This window comes from Mobula hypostoma, chromosome 8, assembly GCF_963921235.1.
Source record: "Mobula hypostoma chromosome 8, sMobHyp1.1, whole genome shotgun sequence".
Classification (NCBI taxonomy): Eukaryota; Metazoa; Chordata; class Chondrichthyes; order Myliobatiformes; family Myliobatidae; genus Mobula; species Mobula hypostoma.
In genome coordinates, this window is record NC_086104.1 from 148,847,049 (window position 1) to 148,870,265 (window position 23,217).

Here is a 23,217-nt window from a genome sequence, read left to right on the forward strand (position 1 = left end):
ACCCCTTGCCCATCCTCCGGGTTTTTCTCCCCCCCCCTTTCTTTCTCCCTGGGCCTCCTGTCCCATGATCCTCTCATATCCCTTTTGCCAATCAACTGTCCAGCTCTTGGCTCCATCCTTCCCCTTCCTGTCTTCTCCTATCATTTTGGATCTCCCCCTCCCCCTCCCACTTTCAAATCTCTTACTAGCTCTTCTTTCAGTTAGTCCTGACGAAGGGTCTCAGCCCAAAACGTCGACTGTACCTCTTCCTAGAGATGCTGCCTGGCCTGCTGCGTTCACCAGCAATTTTTATGTGTGTTGCCTGATCCATTTCCGTCTCATCTTTAATCTCCTGCCTTCTCCCCATATCCCTTCATGCCCCGACTAATCAAGAATCCATCAACCTCTGCCTTAAATATACTCAAAGACTTGGACTCCACAGCTGCCTCTTACAACAAATTCCACATATTCCCCACTCTCTGGCTAAAGAAATTCTTCCTCATCTCTATTCTAAATGGATGTCCCTCTATTCTGAGACTCCCCACCATAGGAATCATCCTCTCCACATTCACTCTATTGAGACTTTTTAACACTTGATAGGTTTCAATTAGACTCCCACCACCCACCCCCCCCCGCCATTCTTCTCAATCCCTGAGAGCACAGGCCCAGAGCCATCAAACGTTTCTTATATGATAAGCCTTTCAATCCCAGAATCATCTTCGTGAACCACCTTTGAACCATCTCCAATGTCAGCACATCCTTTCTTAGACAAGGAACCCAAAACTGCTCACAATACTCCAATGAGACCTCACCAGTGCCTTATAAAGCCTCAACATTACATCCTTGCTTTTATATTCTAGTCCTCTCAAAATGAATGCTAACACTGCATTTGCCTTCTTCACCACTGACTCAACCTACAAAGTAACTTTTAGGGAATCCTGCATGAGGAGTCATAAGTCCCTTTGCACCTCAGATTTTTGATTCTTCTCTCCATTTAGAAAATGGCTCATGCTTTTATTTCTTCTACCAAAGTGCAATACCATACACTTGCCGACACTGTATTCCATCTGTCACTTCATTGCCAATTCTCCCAATCGTTCTAAGACCTCTTGTAGCCTCTCTGCTTCCTCAACACCACCTCACACTCCACTCATCTTCGTATTGACTGCAAACTTGGCCACAAGGCCATCGATACCATCATCTAAATTATTGACATATAATGTAAAAACCAGTCCCAGCACGGACCACTGTGGAACACCACTAGTCACTGACAGTCAACCAGAAAAGGCTCCCTTAATTCCCACTCTTTGTCTCTGTCAAACAGCCAATGCTCCATCCATGCTAGTATTTTCCCTGTAATACCATGTACTGTGAACTTGTTAAGCAGCATCATGTGTGGCACCTTGCAAAGGCCTTCTGAAAATCCAACTACACAATATCCATCAATTCACTTTTATCTAACCTTTTATTTCCTCATAGAATTCTAACAATTTTTTTCAGGCAAGATTTTCTCTTAAGGAAACCATGCTGACTTTGGCCTATTTTACCATGTGCCTCCAAGTACCCCGAAACCACATTCTTAACAATCGACTCCAACATCTTCTCAACCACTGAAGTCAGGCTAACAGGCCTATAATTTCTCCTGCCTCCCTCCCTTCTTGAAGAGTGACACTTGTAATTTTCCAATCCTCCAGGATCTAGTGATTCTTCAAAGATCATTACTAGTGCTTCCGCAACCTCTTCAGCTACTTCTTTCAGAACCATGGGGTGTGGACCATCTGGTCCAGGTGACTTATCTACCTTCAGACCTTTCAGCTTCCCTAGCACCTTCTCCTTAGTAATAGCAACTGCATGCACTTCTGCCTCCTGACACTCTCGAACTTCTGGCATACCGTTAATGTCTTCTACAGTGAAGACTAATGCACTTATTCAGTTCATCCATCATTTCCTTGCCACCCATTACTTCTGCTCCTACATCGTTCTCCAGCGGTACAATACCTGATCTCACCTCTCTTTTACACTTTATATATCTGAAGAAACTTTTGGTATCTTCTTTAATACTATTGACTAGCATACCTTTGTATTCTTTATGACTTTTTAAATGCCTTCTGTTGGTTTTTATAAGCTTCCCAATCCTCTAACTTCCCACTAATTTTTGCTCTGTTATATGCCCTCTCTTTAACGTTGACTTCTCTTGTCATCCACGGTTACGTCACCCTGCCTTTAGAAAATTTCTTCTTTGGGATGTACGTATCTATCCTACACCATCCAAACTGCTCTCAGAAACTCCTGTCATTGCTGCTCTGCCATTATCCCTGCTAGTGTTCTCTTCCAATCACTTTCAGCCAGCTCCTCTCTCATGTCTCTGTAATTCCCTTTACTCCGCTATAATACTGATACAACTGACTTCAACTTCTCCTTCTCAAATTGCAAGGTGAATTCTATCCTATTATGATCACTGCCCCTAAAGGTTTCTTTACCTTAAACTTTCTAATCAATTCTGGTTCACTGCATGACACCCAAACCAGAATAGCTGACCCCCTACTGGGCTCAATCACGAGCTGCTCTAAAAACCCATCTCACAGGCATTCTACAAATTCCACCTCTTGGGATCCAGCACCAACCTGATTTTCCCAATCTACCTGTATATCAAAATCCCCATGCCTATTTTAACATTGCGCTTTTGACTTGCATTTGCTATTTCCCATTGTAATTTTTAGAGCACATCGTTGTTATTGTTCGGAGGTCTGTATCTAACTCCCATCAGGGTCCTTTTACCCTTACAGTTTCTTAGCTCTACACACAACGATTCTACATTTTCTGATCCTATGTCATCTCTTTCTAATTACTTGATTTCATATTTTTACCAACAGAGCTACTCAACCCCCTCTGCCTACCTCCCTGTCCTTTCACTACAGTGTGCATTCTTGGACATTAAGCTCCCAGGTAAAATCTTCTTTCAGCTACGATTCAGTGATGCCCACAACATCATACAAGCTGATTATAACTATGCTACAAGTTCTTCTCTTTAATCTGTATACTGCATGCATTCAAATATGCGCGCACGCACACACGCACACACACACACACACACACACTTTGACTATAAATTTATTTTGAACTACCCTTATGTTCAAGTTTATTATAATGGGAATGCCTCTTCTCTAACTGTACCAAATATTCAGCCTTCCTTTCAAGATATGTGACTGTATGAGTAATATACAAATAATTAAACTTATAGAATCATAATCATACCCAACAATACATGTACAAATATTATAGATAGCCACATTGTTACTGTCATCTTTGTAAATTAACATCAAGGTAAACAACAAATTGACCCATATCTAAGTTTCCAGTGCAATTGCTGGAAATCAGGTTCACACAGAGTCCTTTCAATATTGTTTTAGTTGAAAAATGTTATATTGAACAATGATCTTTTGTATTGATTATGTAAATGAATAAGTATATTAATAAGCATTATGTAAAAGCAGCAAATTATAAACTGAACCAGTATACTATATAGTGAAACTATATCAGAATCAGCACCAGGGTGATACAAGCGTTTTTATTCAATTTAGCATCAATTATCTTGTAGTCATTAGTGCAATTGTCCCAGTCATAGCAGCAACAACACTTACTTCATTGTTCTTGTACATTTCTAATAGACAATATTCTCTTGCCAGGCCAAGGTCCTTGGCAGATGAATCATATTTTGAGCTCCTAAAAGTTAAAAAAAAAAGTCAGTGAGAATATGCAGTGCAGCATGCAATACATCCAATGTGCAGAATTGCATCGAAAAACCAAAGGATCAAGGCCCAGAGGTCAAATTGGAAGCGCGGAAGTTATGGCCCATTGGCCAGAACCCCGGATCTGCGAATCTCTGCAAGTTCACTGGGGTAGTCAGAGGCCCAATGCCTGCATGTCTTAGTCCGAATCAGAGGCTACTGGAGGCGAAAGACGGCCTGGCGTGTGTTTAGAGGACTGTGTATGTACATGAGTGGGAGGGAGGAACAGGGCTTGTTTCTTTGCATGTTGTGTTCTGTGTTGTTCTGCTAATGTCGTGAGCATGCTGCATTGGTGCCACAATGTGTGGTGACACTTGTGGGCTGCACCCACCACATCCTCACGTGTGTTGGTTGCTAATGCAAGTTATGCATCTTACTGTATGTTTCAATGTACTGTACACCTGATAAAATTCAATCCTGAATCTTCACTAACTTTAATTGCTAATTGCAGTGTTCAGTGCTGAAACATTGTCTCCCATGGAAGGAAGCTAAAAAGCAAATGTGACTGAAGACCAAACATCTGAAGTGTCGATATAAATGCATCCCTGTATTTTGTTTGCTCAAACACAACAGGTATCAATAACATTGGGTGTTTCCAAACTTAGTCTCCATATAATGCAAAGATGAAACTCTTCTAGTAACATTCTGAATCAGAATCGGTTTAGTATCACTGGCATATGGCGTGAAATTTGTTCTTTTGCAGCAGCAGTATGTTACAATAAATAATAATAAACTATAAACTGCAATAATAAATATACATATAGAAATTAGATTAAATAGGTGTAAACACAGAGCAAAATAAATTGTAGTAGTATACATAGATTCATTGTCCATTCAGAAATCTGATGACAAAAGGGAAGAAGTGCTTCCTAAGATGTTGAGTGTCATCAGGCTTTTGTATCTCCTCCTTCATGGTGGAAATGAGAAGAGGGCATGTCCGGCGTGATGGGGTCCTTAACGATGGATACCAATTTTTTAAGGCAACGCCTTTTGTAGGTGCCCTGAATGCTGGGGAGACTAGTGCCCATGATGGAGCAGGTTGAATTTACAACTCTCTGCAGCTTATTCTGATCCTGTACAGTGGACTCTCCATACTAAGTAGTGATGTAACCAGTTAGAATGCTTTCCAGGATACATCTGTAGAAATATGCAAGTGTCTTTGGTGACATACTGTTTTCTCAAGCTCCTAATGAAATATAGTCGCTGTCGTGCCTTCTTTGTAAATACATCAATATGTTGGTCCAGGCTAGATGTTCAGAGATGTTGACAACTAAGAATGTAAAACTTCTAACCTTTTCCACTTCTGAACCATTGATGAGGACTGTTGTGTGCTCTCTTGACTGCCCCTTCCTTAAATCCAATCTATTCCTTGGTCTTAGTGATGTTGACTGCAAGGCTGTTGCAACACCACTCAATCAGCAGATCTATCTCACTCTTGAACACTACCTCGTCACCATCTGAAATTCTGCCAGCAATAGTTGTACCATCAACAAATTCATAGATGGTGTTTGAGTTGTGCCTATTGGGTGTAGACAGAGTAAAACAGCGGGTTAAGCCTGCATCCTTGAGGTGTGCCAGTGTGGATTATCAATGAGATGTTATGTCCAATCTGCACTGAATGTGGTCTCCCAATGAGAAAGTCAAGGTTCTGGTTGCAGAGGAAGAGATAGAGGCCCAAGTGTTTGAGTTTGTTGATTAGTACTGAGGTATGACTGCATCCCCTGTAGGTCAATTGTGGCAATAGGCAAACTACAGTGGGTCCAGCACCTTGCTAAGGTGGGAATTGATTCTGCCATGACCAACCTTTCAAAGCACCTCATCACACCAGATGTGAGTACAACTAAGCAATAGTCATTGAGGCAGTTCATCCAGTTGATTTCTCGACGGGTTCTCAGTCAGTTTCCTTAGTAATTCATTTGGAGTATTCCTTGCGTCGTTCCCTCTCTTTCAATGTATCTCATAACTAGTGGGCTTCTTTAAGTTCCTGTTCTGAAGCATTAACTTGTTCTTGCAACAAATAATTGTAGGAAGCTCAGCTTTCTCTTAGTTCAGCTGGTGATAGTTCCAGCATTTCCTAAAGCTCAGTACCCCATTTTTATAAACTGCCTGATTTAGTTGATTACATTAGAGTGGAAGCATTTCTTGGTTTTCATAGACTTAATATATCAACCTTTCATCCTGTCATTCCTAAGAAATGGCTTTCACTTACTTAAATCAAATTCTCAGTCCCAATATTTCCATGTGTTAATTCAGTTTCAGTGCTTTAGACCAAAACTGACTTCCTTCCCACTTTCAACAACATACCACTTCGGGTAGAATACTGCTCCTTCTTTTAGGTGTCTCAACCATCAAGCTTTTGAACCAGAGGCGATAACTTCACTCACCCCAACTCCAAACTGTTCCCACAACCTACAGACTTGCTTTCAGGGACTCTTCATCTTATGTTCTCAATATTTATTGCTTATTTATTTATTCTTTTTGTATTTGCAGCTTGTTTTTTTTTACACTTTGGTTGTTTGTCCCTCTTTTTATGTACAGTTTTTCATTGATTTATTTGTGTTTCAAGACTCGAGATTAATGTCACTTCCTATACACAAGAGTAAGGAGAATGAAATAATTGTTACTGTGGATCCATTGCGGCACAAAAGAAATGAACATAAAGAACTCAATAATCATAATAAACACACGATAAATATTAATACATATTGTGGGGTGTGGGATCTTTCATGCTGTTACTGGCCCTATTCCTGCACCTTTCTGTATACATGTCCTTGATGGTGGGTAGGTTGGTGCCAGTGATGTATTGGGCAGTTTTGAATACCCGTTGCAGCCTATCTGCCATAGTGCTGTTTTCATACTACGCAGTGATGCGGCTTGTTATTTACAAGTATAGATGTGCCAAGTCCAGCCCTCTTCAGCCTTCTGAGAAAGCAGAGCTTTCTTGACTGTGTAGGATGTGTTCTGAGGCCAGCTTTCTTTGCATTTACTGTATCTGTGTATGTACTGTGAATGCCCACAAAAAAATGAATTTCAGGGTAAGTATATGAGGCAGCACAGTATTGTAGTGGTTAGCACAATGCTTTACAGTACCAGCGACACAGGTTCAATTCCCACCACTGTGTATAAGGAGTCTGTACGTTCTCCCAGTGATGCATGGGTTTCCTCTGGGTTCTCCAGTTTCCACCCAAAGTCCAAAGATGTACCAGATGGTAGGTTAATTGATCATTGCAAATTGACCCGAGATAGGCTGGGATTAAAGAGGGGGATTGCTGGGTGGTGTCAGGTTACTTATAATAAGTAATAAGTCAATAAGGTGACATATGTACTTTGACAATAAATGTACTTTGAACTTTGCACCAGCCTGTAATTGAGCTAACACTTAAGAACGCTGCCCTTACAAAAGCTACTTTTATATCTCCCATTATGCTTCTGAACTCTTTCAAGAACAAAATCATCATACGATCCTCATGCATTAAGCTTTTCGCTTGTGGGATCAATCTTGTGAACCTCCTCTGGACCCTATGGCCCGCACATCTTTCCTGACATATGGTCCCAAAATTACTGACTATATTCTAAATTCAGGCTGACCAACACCTTATAAGCCCACAGCAGTACATCCTTGCCCAAACACATTTGGCTCTTGTCCCTCTAAAGCAGCAGTTCCCAAACTTTTTTACACGATGGAGCCTTATGGAGGGGTCCATGAATCGCAGGCTGGGAAACCCTGCTCTAAAGCCAAAGTCAAAAGTCAAGTTTATTGTCAAATGCTGATGAGACAACCATTACTGGTAGAATCTCAGATGGAGACGTGAGGGTGTAAGAAGGAGATGCCAACTAGTGGAGTGGTCTCACAGCAACAACCTTGCACTCAGAAAGAGCTGATTGTGGACTTCAGGAAGGGCAAGATGAAGGAACACATACCAATCCTCAGAGGGATCATAAGTGGAGAGAGTGAGCAGCTTCAAGTTCCTGGGTGTCGAGACCTCTGAGGATCTAACCTGGTCCCAACACATCGATGCAGTTATAAAGAAGGCAAGACTGCGACTATACTTCATTAGGAGTTTGAAGAAATTTGGTATTTCAACAAAAACACTCAAAAACTTCTATAGACGTACTGTGGAGAGCATTCTGACAGGTTGCATCACTGCTTGGTATGGGAGGTGGGAGGTGGGAGGTGAGCAGGGGGCTAATGCACAGGATCAAAAGAAGCTGCAGAGGTTCATAAATTTAGTCGGCTCCATCTTGGGTACCAGCCTACAAAATACATCTTTAGGGAGCAGTGTCTCAGAAAGGCAGCTTCCATTATTAAGGACCCCCCCAGCACCCAGGGCACGCCCTTTGCTCACTGTCACCATTAGGAAAGAGGTACTGAAGTCTGAAAGCACACACTCAGCGATTCAGGAACAGCTTCTTCCCCTCTGCCATCCGATTTCTAAATGGAGATTGAACCTGTGAACACTACCTCACTTTTTTAATATATATTATTTCCGGTTTTGTATGATTTTTAATCTATTCAATATATGTATACTGTAATTTATTTATTATTACTTTTTTTTCCCTTCTTCTATATTATGTATTGCATTGAATTGACGCTGCTTAATTAAAAAATTTCAGGCACATGCCGGTGATAATAAACCTGATTCTGAAAGACAGGTGCAATGAAAAACTTAATGAACATAAATTATACACCATTTTACAAAAATAGAACACGAAAGTAACAACAAAATTTGAGTGCCAAGCATCAAAGTATTCTTGGGGTAATGATTATGGTGAGTGTACTGTATAGCCTACAGTATAAAAGGGACTACCTTATGTTTTAGTAACACGTCATTGAATGCGCTATTAGGTGCGTATTGATCTGTATGTGTGTGCCGAGTTTGGATTCTACCGGTAAAGAACCATGAAACTTAGCTCCCATCTCCAGCGTTTTTATTAATAGCATTGTTGTGTAACCAGGCCACATACACAACAAATTGGCGACGAGGTTAATGAACCTACATCTTATCGGAATGCCGTGTTTTAGTTAAAAACGACACTTGGAGGAAGAGCGCAAGGAGCAAGCCAAGGAGCGGGAGAAGGAGGCAGAGCGAGGCCACGAGTCCGAAAGGAAGCGGGAGCACAGCCGGGGTCGGAACGTCAGGAGACCAAGAGACACAGTCTAAGCCGCAGCACATCCAGGCGAGACCACAGCCAGCGCTGACCCCCAGGGGCTGAGGAGCTTGTTAACCCTGAAAAGCCAGCTGACAAAACGTTCAAGCAAATAGTAGACACTCTCCAACAGCACTTAAACCCCAAACTGCTGATCATCGCTGAAAGATTTAAATTTCACAAACGGAATCAGAGCAAAAATGAAAGGATTTCGGAATATTGTGCTGAATTGTGCAAATTATCAGAACATTGTCAATTTGGAGCTGGTCTATCGGATGCATTGAGGGACAGGTTAGTGTGTGGCATGCACTGTGAAACCACGCAGAAGCTGCTCCTGGGCACGGGGTGCTTCAGAGATACAACAAAAATCTCTGGAATAAATGAATAAAATGTCACTGAACAGAAATGAAGGAAAGAAATGTTACCGTTGTGGGAACATGTCACATGACCCTGATGACTGTTGGTTTAAAGACAAAGAATACAGAAACTGTGGCAAACAGGGCCACATTGGCAGAGTATGCAAAGCTAGTAAACAGCAGAAAAAGGACAAAATACAGAGAAACAAGAAGCCCCAGAAAGGACGGCACAACAATGTAAACAAAATGGAAAAAAGCAGTTCTGATGAGAACGATTCAGATGAAAATGAATTGTCTTGCCTGTAAATTCACAGCGTGAGAAAGACAGATGATCAAAGAGTAATAAGGGTCACTCCACAAGTGGCAGGCGTGAGACTGAAAATGGAGTTGGACACAGGCTCAGCTTTAACAGTGATCTCTGTACACGACTACAAACGACTGTTTTCTCACATACCTCTGAAATGAACTAAACTACTGCTAAAGACTTACACAGGACAGAAAGTGCATCCCAAAGGTAAAATTAAAGTGGCGGTGACCTACGGAGACAAAACACAGCAGCTGAACCTCTTTGTACTGAAAAATGGAGGACCACCGTTGATGGGATGTGAATGGCTAAGGAAAATCTAGTTGGATTGGCACACCATCAAGGCACTAGATCTGTCAACAAAGGAGGGCAGCTTGGCAGGGAAGATGTCCACAACACTTCTCTCACGCATTGTCGACTATTACAACAATGAGGAGGAGCTAGACAGCATTGACGATGAGGATGAATGCAGTATCTGTGGCCGCGACTCAGATGAAGATACAGAGGACGCAAGTGAGACAGATATTGCCAATAAGCAAGATGATGAAGACTACCTGGAAGTAAGAGAGCAGATGTACCAGGAGAAATTGAATCTCTCAAAAGACAGCTACAGTAGTTACAGGAAGGCACTTTGCAGGAGTATCCGAAAAGGGTGAAGAAACTAGATCAACAATACAAGGAAAGAATACAAAATGCAGAGCTTTTTCTGCAACTGGTGACAGAACAAGTGGAAAGGAATTATATTGCAGAGAAGAAAGCATCAGTGAAGGAATTTGAAGACAAAAAGATTGAGTTAGAAGAAAAGAAAAAGATGATTGAGAATGAGAGGCTAACAATGGAACTCACTGGAGATTCTATGGAGGTAAAGCCAATAATGACTAGGAAACTAAGGAGACCTAATGACCCTGTTCCAATTACAGACAAAAGACGAAAACCTGCACCTGCACAGTTAAATTACTTGTTAACAGATGAACAGATAATGGAAGATCTGCGAACTCTCAATAAGCTTAAATCTCCGAAAAGACCAGCATCTCCGTCTTTCCTGAGCATCTTCCCAGCACTCCTGCTGAATCACCAGCACAAAGATATGAAGCACGAATGGAAGATAGAAAGTTTGTTACGAATTGTAACGTTTTAGAAACAAACCAGCAGCAATAGATTACACATGGAATCTGGTTTTGATGTTAAAACCACTATTTATTAGTAACTACTTAAAAAATAGTAACAACCAAGATAAACAAAAGTTAACAGTGTTATGTGTAGATATGTGTGTAAATATAACTCCCAGACTATCGAGCTTGGGGGAATAAGGCTTAAAGTCTTGAGATGGTAAAGTAGGAAAGTTCAGTAATCCACGAAATAAAATGATGGGAGAGAGACATTTGTAATCCAAAGTGAAATCAGGAGGGGAGGAGAAGATGACGGCGCAACGCAGCGCGCGCGGCCGCTCCGAATTAATATCGTATTTGTTAAATAGGTGCCGTGCACAATCCTGATTTGATGGAGACGGACATGAGAAGCACGGAGGAACATCTGGAGAAACTTCTGAAATGCCTGCTTCACTGCCGCTGTTACTGTGCGATCGAGAATCTCTGGAGGGGAAGACCCAAAATCCTCGGCTTTGCCTATTTCCTGTTGCCGGGGCCGGGGTCGAAGCGCTCGACAGAGATGGTGCTCGGTGTCGGAGGCTCGAAGATTTCGGACGGACTCAGAGTCGGACTGTGGTCGGGTGCTTCCAGGATGCTGCATTGGCAAGTTTGCGGCGCTGGAAGCTCATGGCAGGGAGAGTTTCTCCCTTCTACCGTCTGCGTGAGATAATGGGACTTTCGAGAGACTTTGAGACTTTTTTTTACTGTGCCCACGGTCTGTTCTTCATCAAATTATGGTATTGCTTTGCACTGTTGTAACTATATGTTATAATTATGTGGTTTTTGTCAGTTTTTTTTTAGTCTTGGTTTGTCTTGTGTTTCTGTGATATCATTCTGGAGGAACAAATTGTATCATTTCTTAATGCATGCATTACTACATGACAATAAAAGAGGACTGCGTGTCCTCATAATCTAATCTAAACGTAGAGAAAAGGTAAGTACGAAGTATTCCACAGATTCCACGATGGTAAAACGAGATAACAGCCACCGTAGATCTTGTCCGACGTGTTGTTCCAAATCCACATACGAATTATCACCGAAAGTGACCTGTCACAGGAATATCGTCTTCCAGAGGTTACCACACAACATACCCAGGCAAGGGCTACAAAAGTGGTCCCACAAGATACCCCAAAAAATCCACTCCTATGGATTGTACGAAGTGACAGTCACACATTTGTTATGCACCTCGTGCCGATGTTTAACCCACCCTTGTGGGCATAAGAGAGTTCTAAGCCCCAGTTGTGACCAGCTGAAGCTACCGGCTTCCCCAGTCTTTCTCTCCTGACTGAAGGTCGCTCTTTGTATATGAGTTTAAGTTCACAGCAGCCTGTAACTGATGTCATAGTCCTGCCTCACTTAGGCTCTCTTAAAGTGACAGTCCACAGTAAACGAAACATGTGGGTTTGTAACACTTCCCCCAAAATGGAAAATTTTGATCTGCAAGAGCAAAATTTTAACTGCGAACTACAATATATAAAACAATACATTTGCAAATACCATATAACATATTGCAGAAGCGTATACAAATACCAGATTCTATTCCACTATAAACAATACATTGCAAGCTTAACATCTGGAAAAGCAATCAGCAATTATAATATCTTTGCCTTTAATGTGAGTTATCATAAGATCATATTCTTGCAAAATCAGACTCCAGTTTAACAACCTTATTTTTGTCCTTTACCTTACTCAAAAACACTAATGGATTATGATCTGTACAAACCACAAGTGGTTTCTGAGCTGGACAAACATAAACATCAAAATGCTGCAAAGCCAGGATGAGTGACAACAACTCTTTCTCTATGGTGGAATAATTTCTTTGATGCTCATTAAATTTCCTTGAAAAGTAAGCCACAGGATGATCAACATCATCATCACTCCTGTGTAATAACACTGCTCCTGCAGTTTCATCACTGGCATCCACAGCTTTAGAAAGTCAGGTGCCCTGAGCACAGGTTGGTGACATAAAATGACTTTTAATTGATCAAATGCCTCCTGACAAGGTTCAATCCAAACAAACTTTTCACCCTTCTTCAGAGATTAGTTAAAGGGACAGCAATATCGGCAAAGTTCTTGCAGAACTTTCGGTAATATCTGACCATTCCCAGAAATCGTCTGAGAGCCTTTTTACCAGTTGGAATGGGCACTTCAGAAATTGCCTGAACTTTCACAAGCTTACCTTGACCTACAACATAGCCAAGATAGGTCACAGTGGCATGGCCAAATTCACTCTTAGCTAGGTTAACTGTAAGGTTGGCCTTGGAAAGCTTGTCAAACAGCTTTTCTACTGCAGAGATGTGAGCTTCCCATGTGTCATTTCCTGTGACTAAATCATCAAAATAAGCATTTGTGTGTTCTAAACCTCAGTTTACAGAATTAATCATTCTCTGGAACGTTCCTGGAGTATTCTTCATCCCAAACGGCAAAACATTGTATTCATACAACCCAGGTGTCACAAACGCAGAAAGTTCTCTACCCCTATCCGTCAATGGAACACACCAATACCCTTTCAACAGATCGATCTTTGTCAGAAACTTAGCTTATCCAACCTTATCTATGCAATCATCCACCCTGGGGATGGGATAAGCATCTGTTTTTGCCACAGCATTCACCTTTCTATAGTCAGTACAAAACCTAATACTACAATCTGGTTTAGATACCATAACACAAGGTGAGCTCCAATCTGAAGTTGAAGGCCTAATAATACCATTTTCTAACATATACTCAACTTCTTTTTCAGCCAGTTTACATTTTTCTATGTTCATGCAATAGGGGTGTTGTTTTATGGGCTGGGCCTGACCAACGTCATAGTCCCGCCTCACTTCGGCACTCTTAAAGTGACAGTCCAGAGTAAACGAAACCTGTGGGTTCGTAACAAGTTATATTACGATAAGAGATGGTATCATAAAGGTCAGGCTAGCTATTTGGAATCTAAGGAGAATACGAAGATTGGCTGTGTAATTAGCTCAGCTGGAACAAATGAGATATGTGTAAGGAAGACAAGTGATAGCACAAAGATGCGTATATATCTAGGACAGCTGCACAGAAGAGTCTTCATTATGTGGAGGCGATCTGCTGCCTAGAACTCTTAGCAAGTTGGAGGCGCACATCTTCTTAACTCCCTATGCTCAGAGGTCAACTTTTCATGACTTTTATATGGAAATCTGTATTAAAACAAACAAGTTTATTGACGGACTGAAGATCACACTATTCGAAGACACTTTCCAATGCCACCTCAGTTTTGATGATTGTACATATTTTTAAGAATAACATTCACCTTTTCACGGATTTCACTTTGCTTTTGTCATCTTTGCAAGATGGAGGTGACTACTCTTTATGGCTGGAACCTGCCAATTTGTGGATTGTTCAATTTATTCCAGACAATAGAGTGAAGACCTATTTGCTTCAGTGCCAGACAACCTAGAGAAGACGCCCCCCCCCCCCCAGAGCCAGTTATAAATGGATCTTAGATCAAAAGTTAAAAAGAAGGCTTGTTATAATTCAATATTGTTATAATTCAGTTTGCTGTTCTCGGTGTCGGATGTGGGAGGCCCTGGAGTCTCCAAGCCTCCCGGACGTCTACATCTGCGCCAAGTGCATCGGGATGCAGCTCCTAAGGGACCGCGTTACGGAACTGGAGCTGCAGCTCGATGACCTTCGTCTGGTCAGGGAGAGCGAGGAGGTGATAGAGAGGAGTGGAAGGCAGGTGGTCACGCCGGGGCCACGGGAGGCAGACAAGTGGGTCACGGTTAGGAGGGGGAAGGGGAAAAGGCAGGTGATGGGGAGTACCCCGGCGGCTGTGCCCCTTAACAACAGGTACTCCTGTTTGAGTACTGTTGGGGGGGACAGCTTACCCGGGGGAAGCGACAGTGGCCCTGCCTCCGGCACAGAGTCTGGCCCTGTAGCTCAGAAGGGTAGGGCAAGGAAGAGGAGGGCAGTTGTGATAGGGGACTCGATAGTAAGGGGGTCAGATAGGCGATTCTGTGGACGCAGTCCAGAGACTCGGATGGTAGTTTGCCTCCCTGGTGCCAGGGTCCGGGATATTTCTGATCATGTCCAAGATATCCTGAAGTGGGAGGGTGAAGAGCCAGAGGTCCTGGTACATATAGGTACCAATGACATAGGTAGGAAAAGGGATGAGGTCCTGAAAGAAGAATATAGGGAGCTAGGAAGGGAGTTGAGAAAAAGGACCGCAAAGGTAGTAATCTCGGGATTACTGCCTGTGCCACGCGACAGTGAGAGTAGGAATGCGATGAGGTGGAGGATAAATGCGTGGCTGAGGGATTGGAGCAGGGGGCAGGGATTCAAGTTTTTGGATCATTGGGACCTCTTTTGGCGCAGGTGTGACCTGTACAAAAAGGACGGGTTACACTTAAATCCTAGGGGGACCAATATCCTGGCAGGGAGATTAGCGGGGGCTACTGAGGTGACTTTAAATTAGAATGGTTGGGGGGTGGGAATCAAATTAAAGCGGCTAGGTGTGAGGAGGTTAGTTCACAACAGAGGGATGGGAACCAGTGCAGAGAGACAGAGGGGTGTAAAGTGAGCGTAGAAGCAAAAAGTACAAAGGGGAAAAGTAAAAGTGGCAGGCCGACAAATCCAGGGCAAGCATTAAAAAGGGCTAAGAGAGTTGTAAAAGAGCGCCTGAAGGCTTTATGTGTCAATGCAAGGAGCATTCGTAATAAGGTGGATGAATTGAAAGTGCAGATTGTTATTAATGATTATGATATAGTTGGGATCACAGAGACATGGCTCCAGGGTGACCAGGGATGGGAGCTCAACGTTCAGGGATATTCAATATTCAGGAGGGATAGACATGAAGGAAGGGGAGGTGGGGTGGGGTTGCTGGTTAAAAAAGAGATTAACGCAATAGAAGGGAAGGACATAAGCCGGGAAGATGTGGAATCGATATGGGTAGAGCTGCGTAACACTAAGGGGCAGAAGACGCTGGTGGGAGTTGTGTACAGGCCACCTAACAGTAGTAGTGAGGTCGGAGATGGTATTAAACAGGAAATTAGAAATGTGTGCAATAAAGGAACAGCAGTTATAATGGGTGACTTCAATCTACATGTAGACTGGGTGAACCAAATTGGTAAAGGTGCTGAGGAAGAGGATTTCTTGGAATGTATGCGGGATGGTTTTTTGAACCAACATGTCGAGGAACCGACTAGAGAGCAGGCTATTCTGGACTGGGTTTTGAGCAATGAGGAAGGGTTAATTAGCGATCTTGTCGTGAGAGGCCCCTTGGGTAAGAGTGACCATAATATGGTGGAATTCTTCATTAACATGGAGAGTGACGTAGTTAATTCAGAAACAAAGGTTCTGAACTTAAAGAGGGGTAACTTTGAAGGTATGAGACGTGAATTAGCCAAGATAGACTGGCAAGTGACACTTCAAGGATTGACGGTGGATATGCAATGGCAGGCATTTAAAGGTTGCATGGATGAACTACAACAATTGTTCATCCCAGTTTGGCAAAAGAATAAATCAAGGAAGGTAGTGCACCCGTGGCTGACAAGAGAAATTAGGGATAGTATCAATTCCAAAGAAGTAGCATACAAATTAGCCAGAGAAAGTGGCTCACCTGAGGACTGGGAGAAATTCAGAGTTCAGCAGAGGAGGACAAAGGGCTTAATTAGGAAGGGGAAAAAAGATTATGAGAGAAAACTGGCAGAGAACATAAAAACGGACTGTAAAAGCTTTTATAGATATGTAAAAAGGAAAAGACTGATAAAGACAAATGTAGGTCCCCTGCAAACAGAAACAGGTGAATTGATTATGGGGAGCAAGGACATGGCAGACCTATTGAATAATTACTTTGGTTCTGTCTTCACTAAGGAGGACATAAATAATCTTCCAGAAATAGTAAGGGACAGAGGGTCCAGTGAGATGGAGGAACTGAGCGAAATACATGTTAGTAGGGAAGTGGTGTTAGGTAAATTGAAGGGATTGAAGGCAGATAAATCCCCAGGGCCAGATGGTCTGCATCCAAGAGTGCTTAAGGAAGTGGCCCAAGAAATAGTGGATGCATTAGTGATAATTTTTCAAAACTCGTTAGATTCTGGACTAGTTCCTGAGGATTGGAGGGTGGCTAATGTAACCCCACTTTTTAAAAAAGGAGGGAGAGAGAAACCGGGGAATTATAGGCCGGTTAGCCTAACGTCGGTGGTGGGGAAACTGCTGGAGTCAGTTATCAAGGATGTGATAACAGCACATTTGGAAAGCGGTGAAATGATCGGACAAAGTCAGCATGGATTTGTGAAAGGAAAATCATGTCTGACGAATCTCATAGAATTTTTTGAGGATGTAACCAGTAGAGTGGATAGGGGAGAACCAGTGGATGTGGTATATTTGGATTTTCAAAAGGCTTTTGACAAGGTCCCACACAGGAGATTAGTGTGCAAACTTAAAGCACACGGTATTGGGGGTAAGGTATTGGTATGGGTGGAGAATTGGTTAGCAGACAGGAAGCAAAGAGTGGGAATAAACGGGACCTTTTCAGAATGGCAGGCGGTGACTAGTGGGGTACCGCAAGGCTCAGTGCTGGGACCCCAGTTGTTTACAATATATATTAATGACTTGGATGAGGGAATTAAATGCAGCATCTCCAAGTTTGCGGATGACACAAAGCTGGGTGGCAGTGTTAGCAGTGAGGAGGATGCTAAGAGGATGCAGGGTGACTTGGATAGGTTGGGTGAGTGGGCAAACTCATGGCAGATGCAATTTAATGTGGATAAATGTGAAGTTATCCACTTTGGTGGCAAAAATAGGAAAACAGATTATTATCTGAATGGTGGCCGATTAGGAAAAGGGGAGGTGCAACGAGACCTGGGTGTCATTATACACCAGTCATTGAAAGTGGGCATGCAGGTACAGCAGGCGGTGAAAAAGGCGAACGGTATGCTGGCATTTATAGCGAGAGGATTCGAGTACAGGAGCAGGGAGGTACTACTGCAGTTGTACAAGGCCTTGGTGAGACCACACCTGGAGTATCATGGCAAACTGTTGAGGCCAGTTCATTAGCTATGTTTAAAAGGAAGTTAGATATGGCCCTTGTGGCTACAGGGGTCAGGGGGTATGGAGGGAAGGCTGGGTTCTGAGTTGGATGATCAGCCATGATCATAATAAATGGCGGTGCAGGCTCGAAGGGCCGAATGGCCTACTCCTGCACCTATTTTCTATGTTTCTATGTTTCTAATATTATTATGATACTTTGTTATAATTTGATATTATTAAGTTGCTAAGTAAACAAATGGAGGCATTCGTATGTTAAGGGTAAACATATTTGTTTAGCATAATGCCCCAGTAAAAAACAAGTTGATACACTATTAAAAAAGGGGAGGAGTGTACCATATAGCCTACAGTATAAAAGGGACTACTTTATGTTTAAGTAACACGTCGTTGAATGCGCTATTAGGCGCGTATTGATCTCTATGTGTGTGCCGAGTTCGGATTATGCCAGTAAAGAACCATGAACCTTGGCTCCCGTCTCCAACGTTTTTATTAATAACATTGTTGTGTAACCAGGGCAAATACACAACAGTGTGCAGGTTCAAAGTAAATGTATTATCAAAGTACTTAAATGTCACAATACTACTCTGAGATTTCTTGCAGGCATTTACAGGAAAATAAAGATACCATTTATGAATACCCATAAGTAAGTATAAAACAAAGTAAGAACTAAAAACAATGACTGACAAACAATCAAAGTGTGAAAGAAAACAAATCATGCAAATAATAACAAAAAACAATTAATACTGTCCTTTAGGTTATGGAATGAGTTTAATGTTGAGGAATGTGAAATTATCCACGCTGGTTCAGGTGCCTTCTGGTCCAAGAACCGGATGTCCTTGAACCTTTCCTAATCGTGTACCTCTATATACGTTGAGTGAATTTTTACCATATAGCCATATAACAATTACAGCATGGAAACAGGCCATCTCGGCCCTTCTAGTCCGTGCCAAATTCTTACTCTCACCTCCGCAACCGTGACTCGGCTTAAGGACTTGTTTCAGCAAGGAGCCCGGCCATCCAGGATTAAGTGTCGGCTTTGGGGCCCGTCCCAATCGACAGCCCAGGTCCCTGGCGGCTGGAAGTGGCAGCGGAGCCTCCCCCATTACTCAGCCCGAACCGGAGCGCACGACAACGCGACCCGCAGATCAATCCCCATGGGACGCGTCCTCCTACCTCAAAGAGCTGACAACAACACACTGCATCGATGGAAACCTGGAAAGATGCACTATTTACCGAGGAAGCTTGGGAAAAGAGCTGGGCTGCTGGTCAGATTGAAGCTGAGGGGCTTCAGGGTCCCTATGCCCACCATCCTACTCGCTAATGTGCAAGCCATAGAGAACAAGGTGGATGATCTTAAAGGGAGACTCTCCTACTGCAGGGAAATGCAGAACTGCTGTGTATTCTGTTTCACCGAGGCCTGGCTCTCCCCTGCCTCCTCCGACTGTGCCATCCGACTGGAGGGATTTTCGATCCATCGGATGGACCGCACGGCGTCTTCGGGCAAGATGAGGGGAGATGGTGTCTGCCTACTGATCAACACTGCGTGGTGCTCGGACACAGTGGCACTGACAAGCTCCTGCAGCCCGGACCTAGAACACCTGTCGGTGAAGTGTCGTCCCTACTATCTACCACTGGAATTCACCTCGGTCATACGGACAGCGGTCTACATTCCCCCCCAGGCGGACATGGCATGTGCTCTGAACATACTGTATGCCAACATCAGTGAACGTGAGACCAGGTATCCGGAGGCTTTGCTCATTACAGCCGGGGACGTTAACCAGGCCAACCTCAGAAAGGCGCTGCCAAAGTTATACCAACATGTCTCCTGCCCCACTAGAGGCCCGAATATACTTGACCACTGCTACACAGCAGTCAAGGATGCCTACCCTCCATCCCACAACCTCACTTCGGAAAATCGGACTATCAGGCCATACTCCTCCTCCCGGCTTACAAACAGAAACTGAAGCGGGAGGTCAAAAGTAGTGTCGCGTTGGACGGAGGAAACGGATGAGGTCCTCCATGACTGCTTTGAATCGGTGGACTGGTTAGTATTCAAGGACTCGGCAGCTAACCTCGATGAGCATGCCTCAGCTCTCACGGACTTTATTTGGAAATGCACGGAGGACTGTGTGTCTCGCAAGACGATCCGGGTATTCCCTAACCTAAAACCTTGGATGAATTATGAGGTCAAGTCCCTTTTAAAAGCTAGAGCTGTGGCTTTTAGGTCCGGGGATACCAGTCGCTACACGGAATCCAGGCATGAACTCCGGAAAGCCACTAAGGACGCCAAGAGGCAATATCGAGCCAAGTTGGAAGCCCAGGCTAACCAAAGGGATGCCAGTAGACTATGGCAGGGTCTAAATGAGATCACTGGGCGCAAAGAAAACGCTGGGAATATCAATAACTGTGGCGCTTCTCTTCCTGATGAACTTAACGTATTCTACGCAAGATTCGAACAGAAGAGGAGCGTCCCGCTCCCTCCGGATGAACCGGACCTGGTGACATTGAGTTTCATCGTCACTGAGGAGGACTTTAGAAGGGCCTTCCTGAAGATAAGTCCAAGGAAGACGACGTGCCCAGATGGCGTCCCAGGACGGGTTCTCCGGGCCCGTGCAAGCGAGCTAGCTGGAGTGTTTGCTGACATCTTCAACTGCTCCTTGCTTCAGTCTAAGATCCCCTCGTGTTTTAAGAAGGCAATGATAATCCCAGTGCCGAAGAAGAGCAAGGTGGCATGCCTGAATGACTATCGATCTGTGGCTCTGACATCAATTGCTATGAAGTGCTTCGAGTGATTGGTTATGGCACACATCAACCACAGCCTACTGGTCAACTTCGACGCTTTGCAATTCGCCTACTGGAGCAACAGGTCAACGGCAGATGCCATCTCTCTGGCCCTACATTCCTCCTTAGAACACCTGGAGAATAAAGACGGATATGTAAGGCTCCTTTTCATTGACTACAGCTCTGCCTTTAATACCATCATTCCAAATAAACTGATTCCTAAGCTCCGGAACCTGGGCCTTAGCGCTCAGATCTGCAGCTGGATCTTCAACTTCCTCACAGACAGGACCCAGGCTGTAAAAATAGGGGACAAGCTCTCCCCTACAATCACTCTGAGCACTGGTGCCCCACAAGGCTGTGTACTCAGCCCCCTGCTGTACTCACTGCACACCCATGATTGTGTAGCCAAGTTTCCATCAATTTCAATATATAAGTTTGCTGACAACACAACAATTGTAAGCTGTATCTCGGGTAATGATGAGTTCGAGTACAGAGAGGAAATTAAGAACCTGGTGGCATGGTGCGAAGACAATAACCTATCCCTCAACGTCAGCAAGACAAAGGAATTGGTTGTTGACTTCAGAATGAGTAGCGGACCGCACGACCCAATTTACATCGGTGGTGCGCGAGTGGAACAGGTCAAAAGCTTTAAGTTCCTCGGGGTCAATATCACAAATGACCTGACTTGGTCCAACCAAGCAGAGTTCACTGCCAAGAAGGCCCACCAGCACCTTTACTTCCTCAGAAAACTAAAGAAATTTGGCGTGTCCCCTAAAACCCTCACCAATTTTTATAGATGCACCGTAGAAAGCATTCTTCTAGGGTGCATCACAACCTGGTATGGAAGTTGTCCTGTCCAAGACCGAAAGCTGCAGAAGATCATGAACACGGCGCATCACATCACACAAACCAATCTTCCGTCCGTGGACTCACTTTACACCGCACGCTGTCGGAGCAGTGCTGCCAGGATAATCAAGGACACGACCCACCCAACCAACACACTTTTCGTCCCTCTTCCCTCTGGGAGAAGGCTCAGGAGCTTGAAGACTCGTACGGCCAGATTTGGGAACAGCTTCTTTCCAATTGTGATAAGACTGCTGAATGGATCCTGACCCGGATCTGGGCCATACCCTCCAAATATCCGGACCTGCCTCTCGGTTTTTTTGCACTACCTTACTTTCCATTTTTCTATTTCCTGTTTATGATTTATAACTTAAATTTTTAATATTTACTAATTTTTACTATTTTTAATATTTATTATTTGTAATCCAGGGAGTGGGAAGCTCAGAATCAAATATCACTGTGATGATCGTACGTTCTAGTATCAATTGTTCGGCGACAATAAAGTATAAAGTAGTCTCACCGACCTGCACTCAGCCCATAACGCTCCATTTCTTTCCTGTCCATATATCTGTCCAACCCAGCTTTAAACGACAACATCGAACCTGCCTCAACCACTTCTGCTGGAAGCTCGTTCCACACAGTTACCACTCTCTGAGTAAAGAAACTCCCCCTCACATTACCCGTAAACTTTTGTCCTTTAACTCTCAACTCATGTCCTCTTGTTTGAATCTTCTCCACTCTCAAAGGAAAAAGCCTATCCACGTTAACTCTATCAATCCCCTTCATAATTTTAAACACCTCTATCAAGTCCACCCTCAACTTTCTACGCTTCAAAGAATAAAGACCTAACTTGTTCAACCTTTCTCTGTAACTTAGGAGATGAAACCCAGGCAACATTTTAGTAAACCTCCTCTGTACTCTCTCAATTTTATTGACATCCTCCCTATACTTCGGTGACCAGAACTGTACACAATACTCCAAATTTGGCCTTACCAATGCCTTGTACAATTTCAACATTACATCCCAACTCCTATACTGAATGCTCTGATTAATAAAGGCTAGCATACCAAAAGCTATCTTCACCACCCCATCCACATGAGATTCCACCTACAGGGAACTGTACCATTATTCCTAGATCCCTCTGTTCTACAGCATTCTTTAATGCCCTACCATTTACCATGTATGTCTTATTTTGATTAGTCCTACCAAAATGTGGCACCTCACATTTTTCAGCATTAAACTCTGTCTGCCATCTTTCAGCCCACCTCTTCTAACTGGCCTAAATCTCTCTGCAAGCTTTGAAAACCTACTTCATCATCCACAACTCCACCTATCTTAGTATCATCTGCATAATTTACTAATCCAATTTACCACTCCATCATCCAGATCATTAATGTATATGACAAACAACATTAGACCCAGTACAGATCCCTGAGGCACACCACTAGTCACCGGCCTCCAATCTGACAAACAGTTATCCACCACTACCCTCTGGCGTCTCCCATCCAGCCACTGCTGGATCCATTTTACACGCTCTATATTTTCTATATAATTCAGTACCGTCTGTCAAATCGAGCAGCCTTCAGAACAAAAGTCTAAGCTTAGCTACTGGGGTCCTGGTTCTTGATCCTCCAGAATATTCCGCATGGAGTTTAAACTGGAGGTGGCGGAGTCAAGGCAACCATTTGACGTTGCTTACCTGTTAACACCCACCGGCCTGTCATCCATCCTTCACCGCACGGCGCACGCAAGAGCTTCCTCGATGCAAAGTAATAATTTTGAAAAGTAACAAGACACCCCTGAAAGCTGCTGATTACTGTAATTCCATGTATTTTTTTTAAATTTAGGCAGGAGCC

At 43.4% G+C, this 23,217-nt stretch overlaps 1 protein-coding gene across 1 annotated transcript in view; it reads right to left on the minus strand.

Annotated features, from left to right (window-relative positions):
- cdca2 (cell division cycle associated 2) overlaps window positions 1–23,217 on the minus strand; it is a 60,909-nt gene extending 37,692 nt beyond the window's left edge. The window contains exons 1-2 of the mRNA XM_063055323.1: window positions 23,061–23,217; window positions 3,621–3,702 (exon numbers count right to left, since the gene is read on the minus strand). Coding sequence (XP_062911393.1) covers window positions 3,621–3,702; window positions 23,061–23,089 — 111 coding nt within the window. The 5' untranslated portion in view covers window positions 23,090–23,217. The remainder of the gene's footprint in view (window positions 1–3,620; window positions 3,703–23,060) is intronic.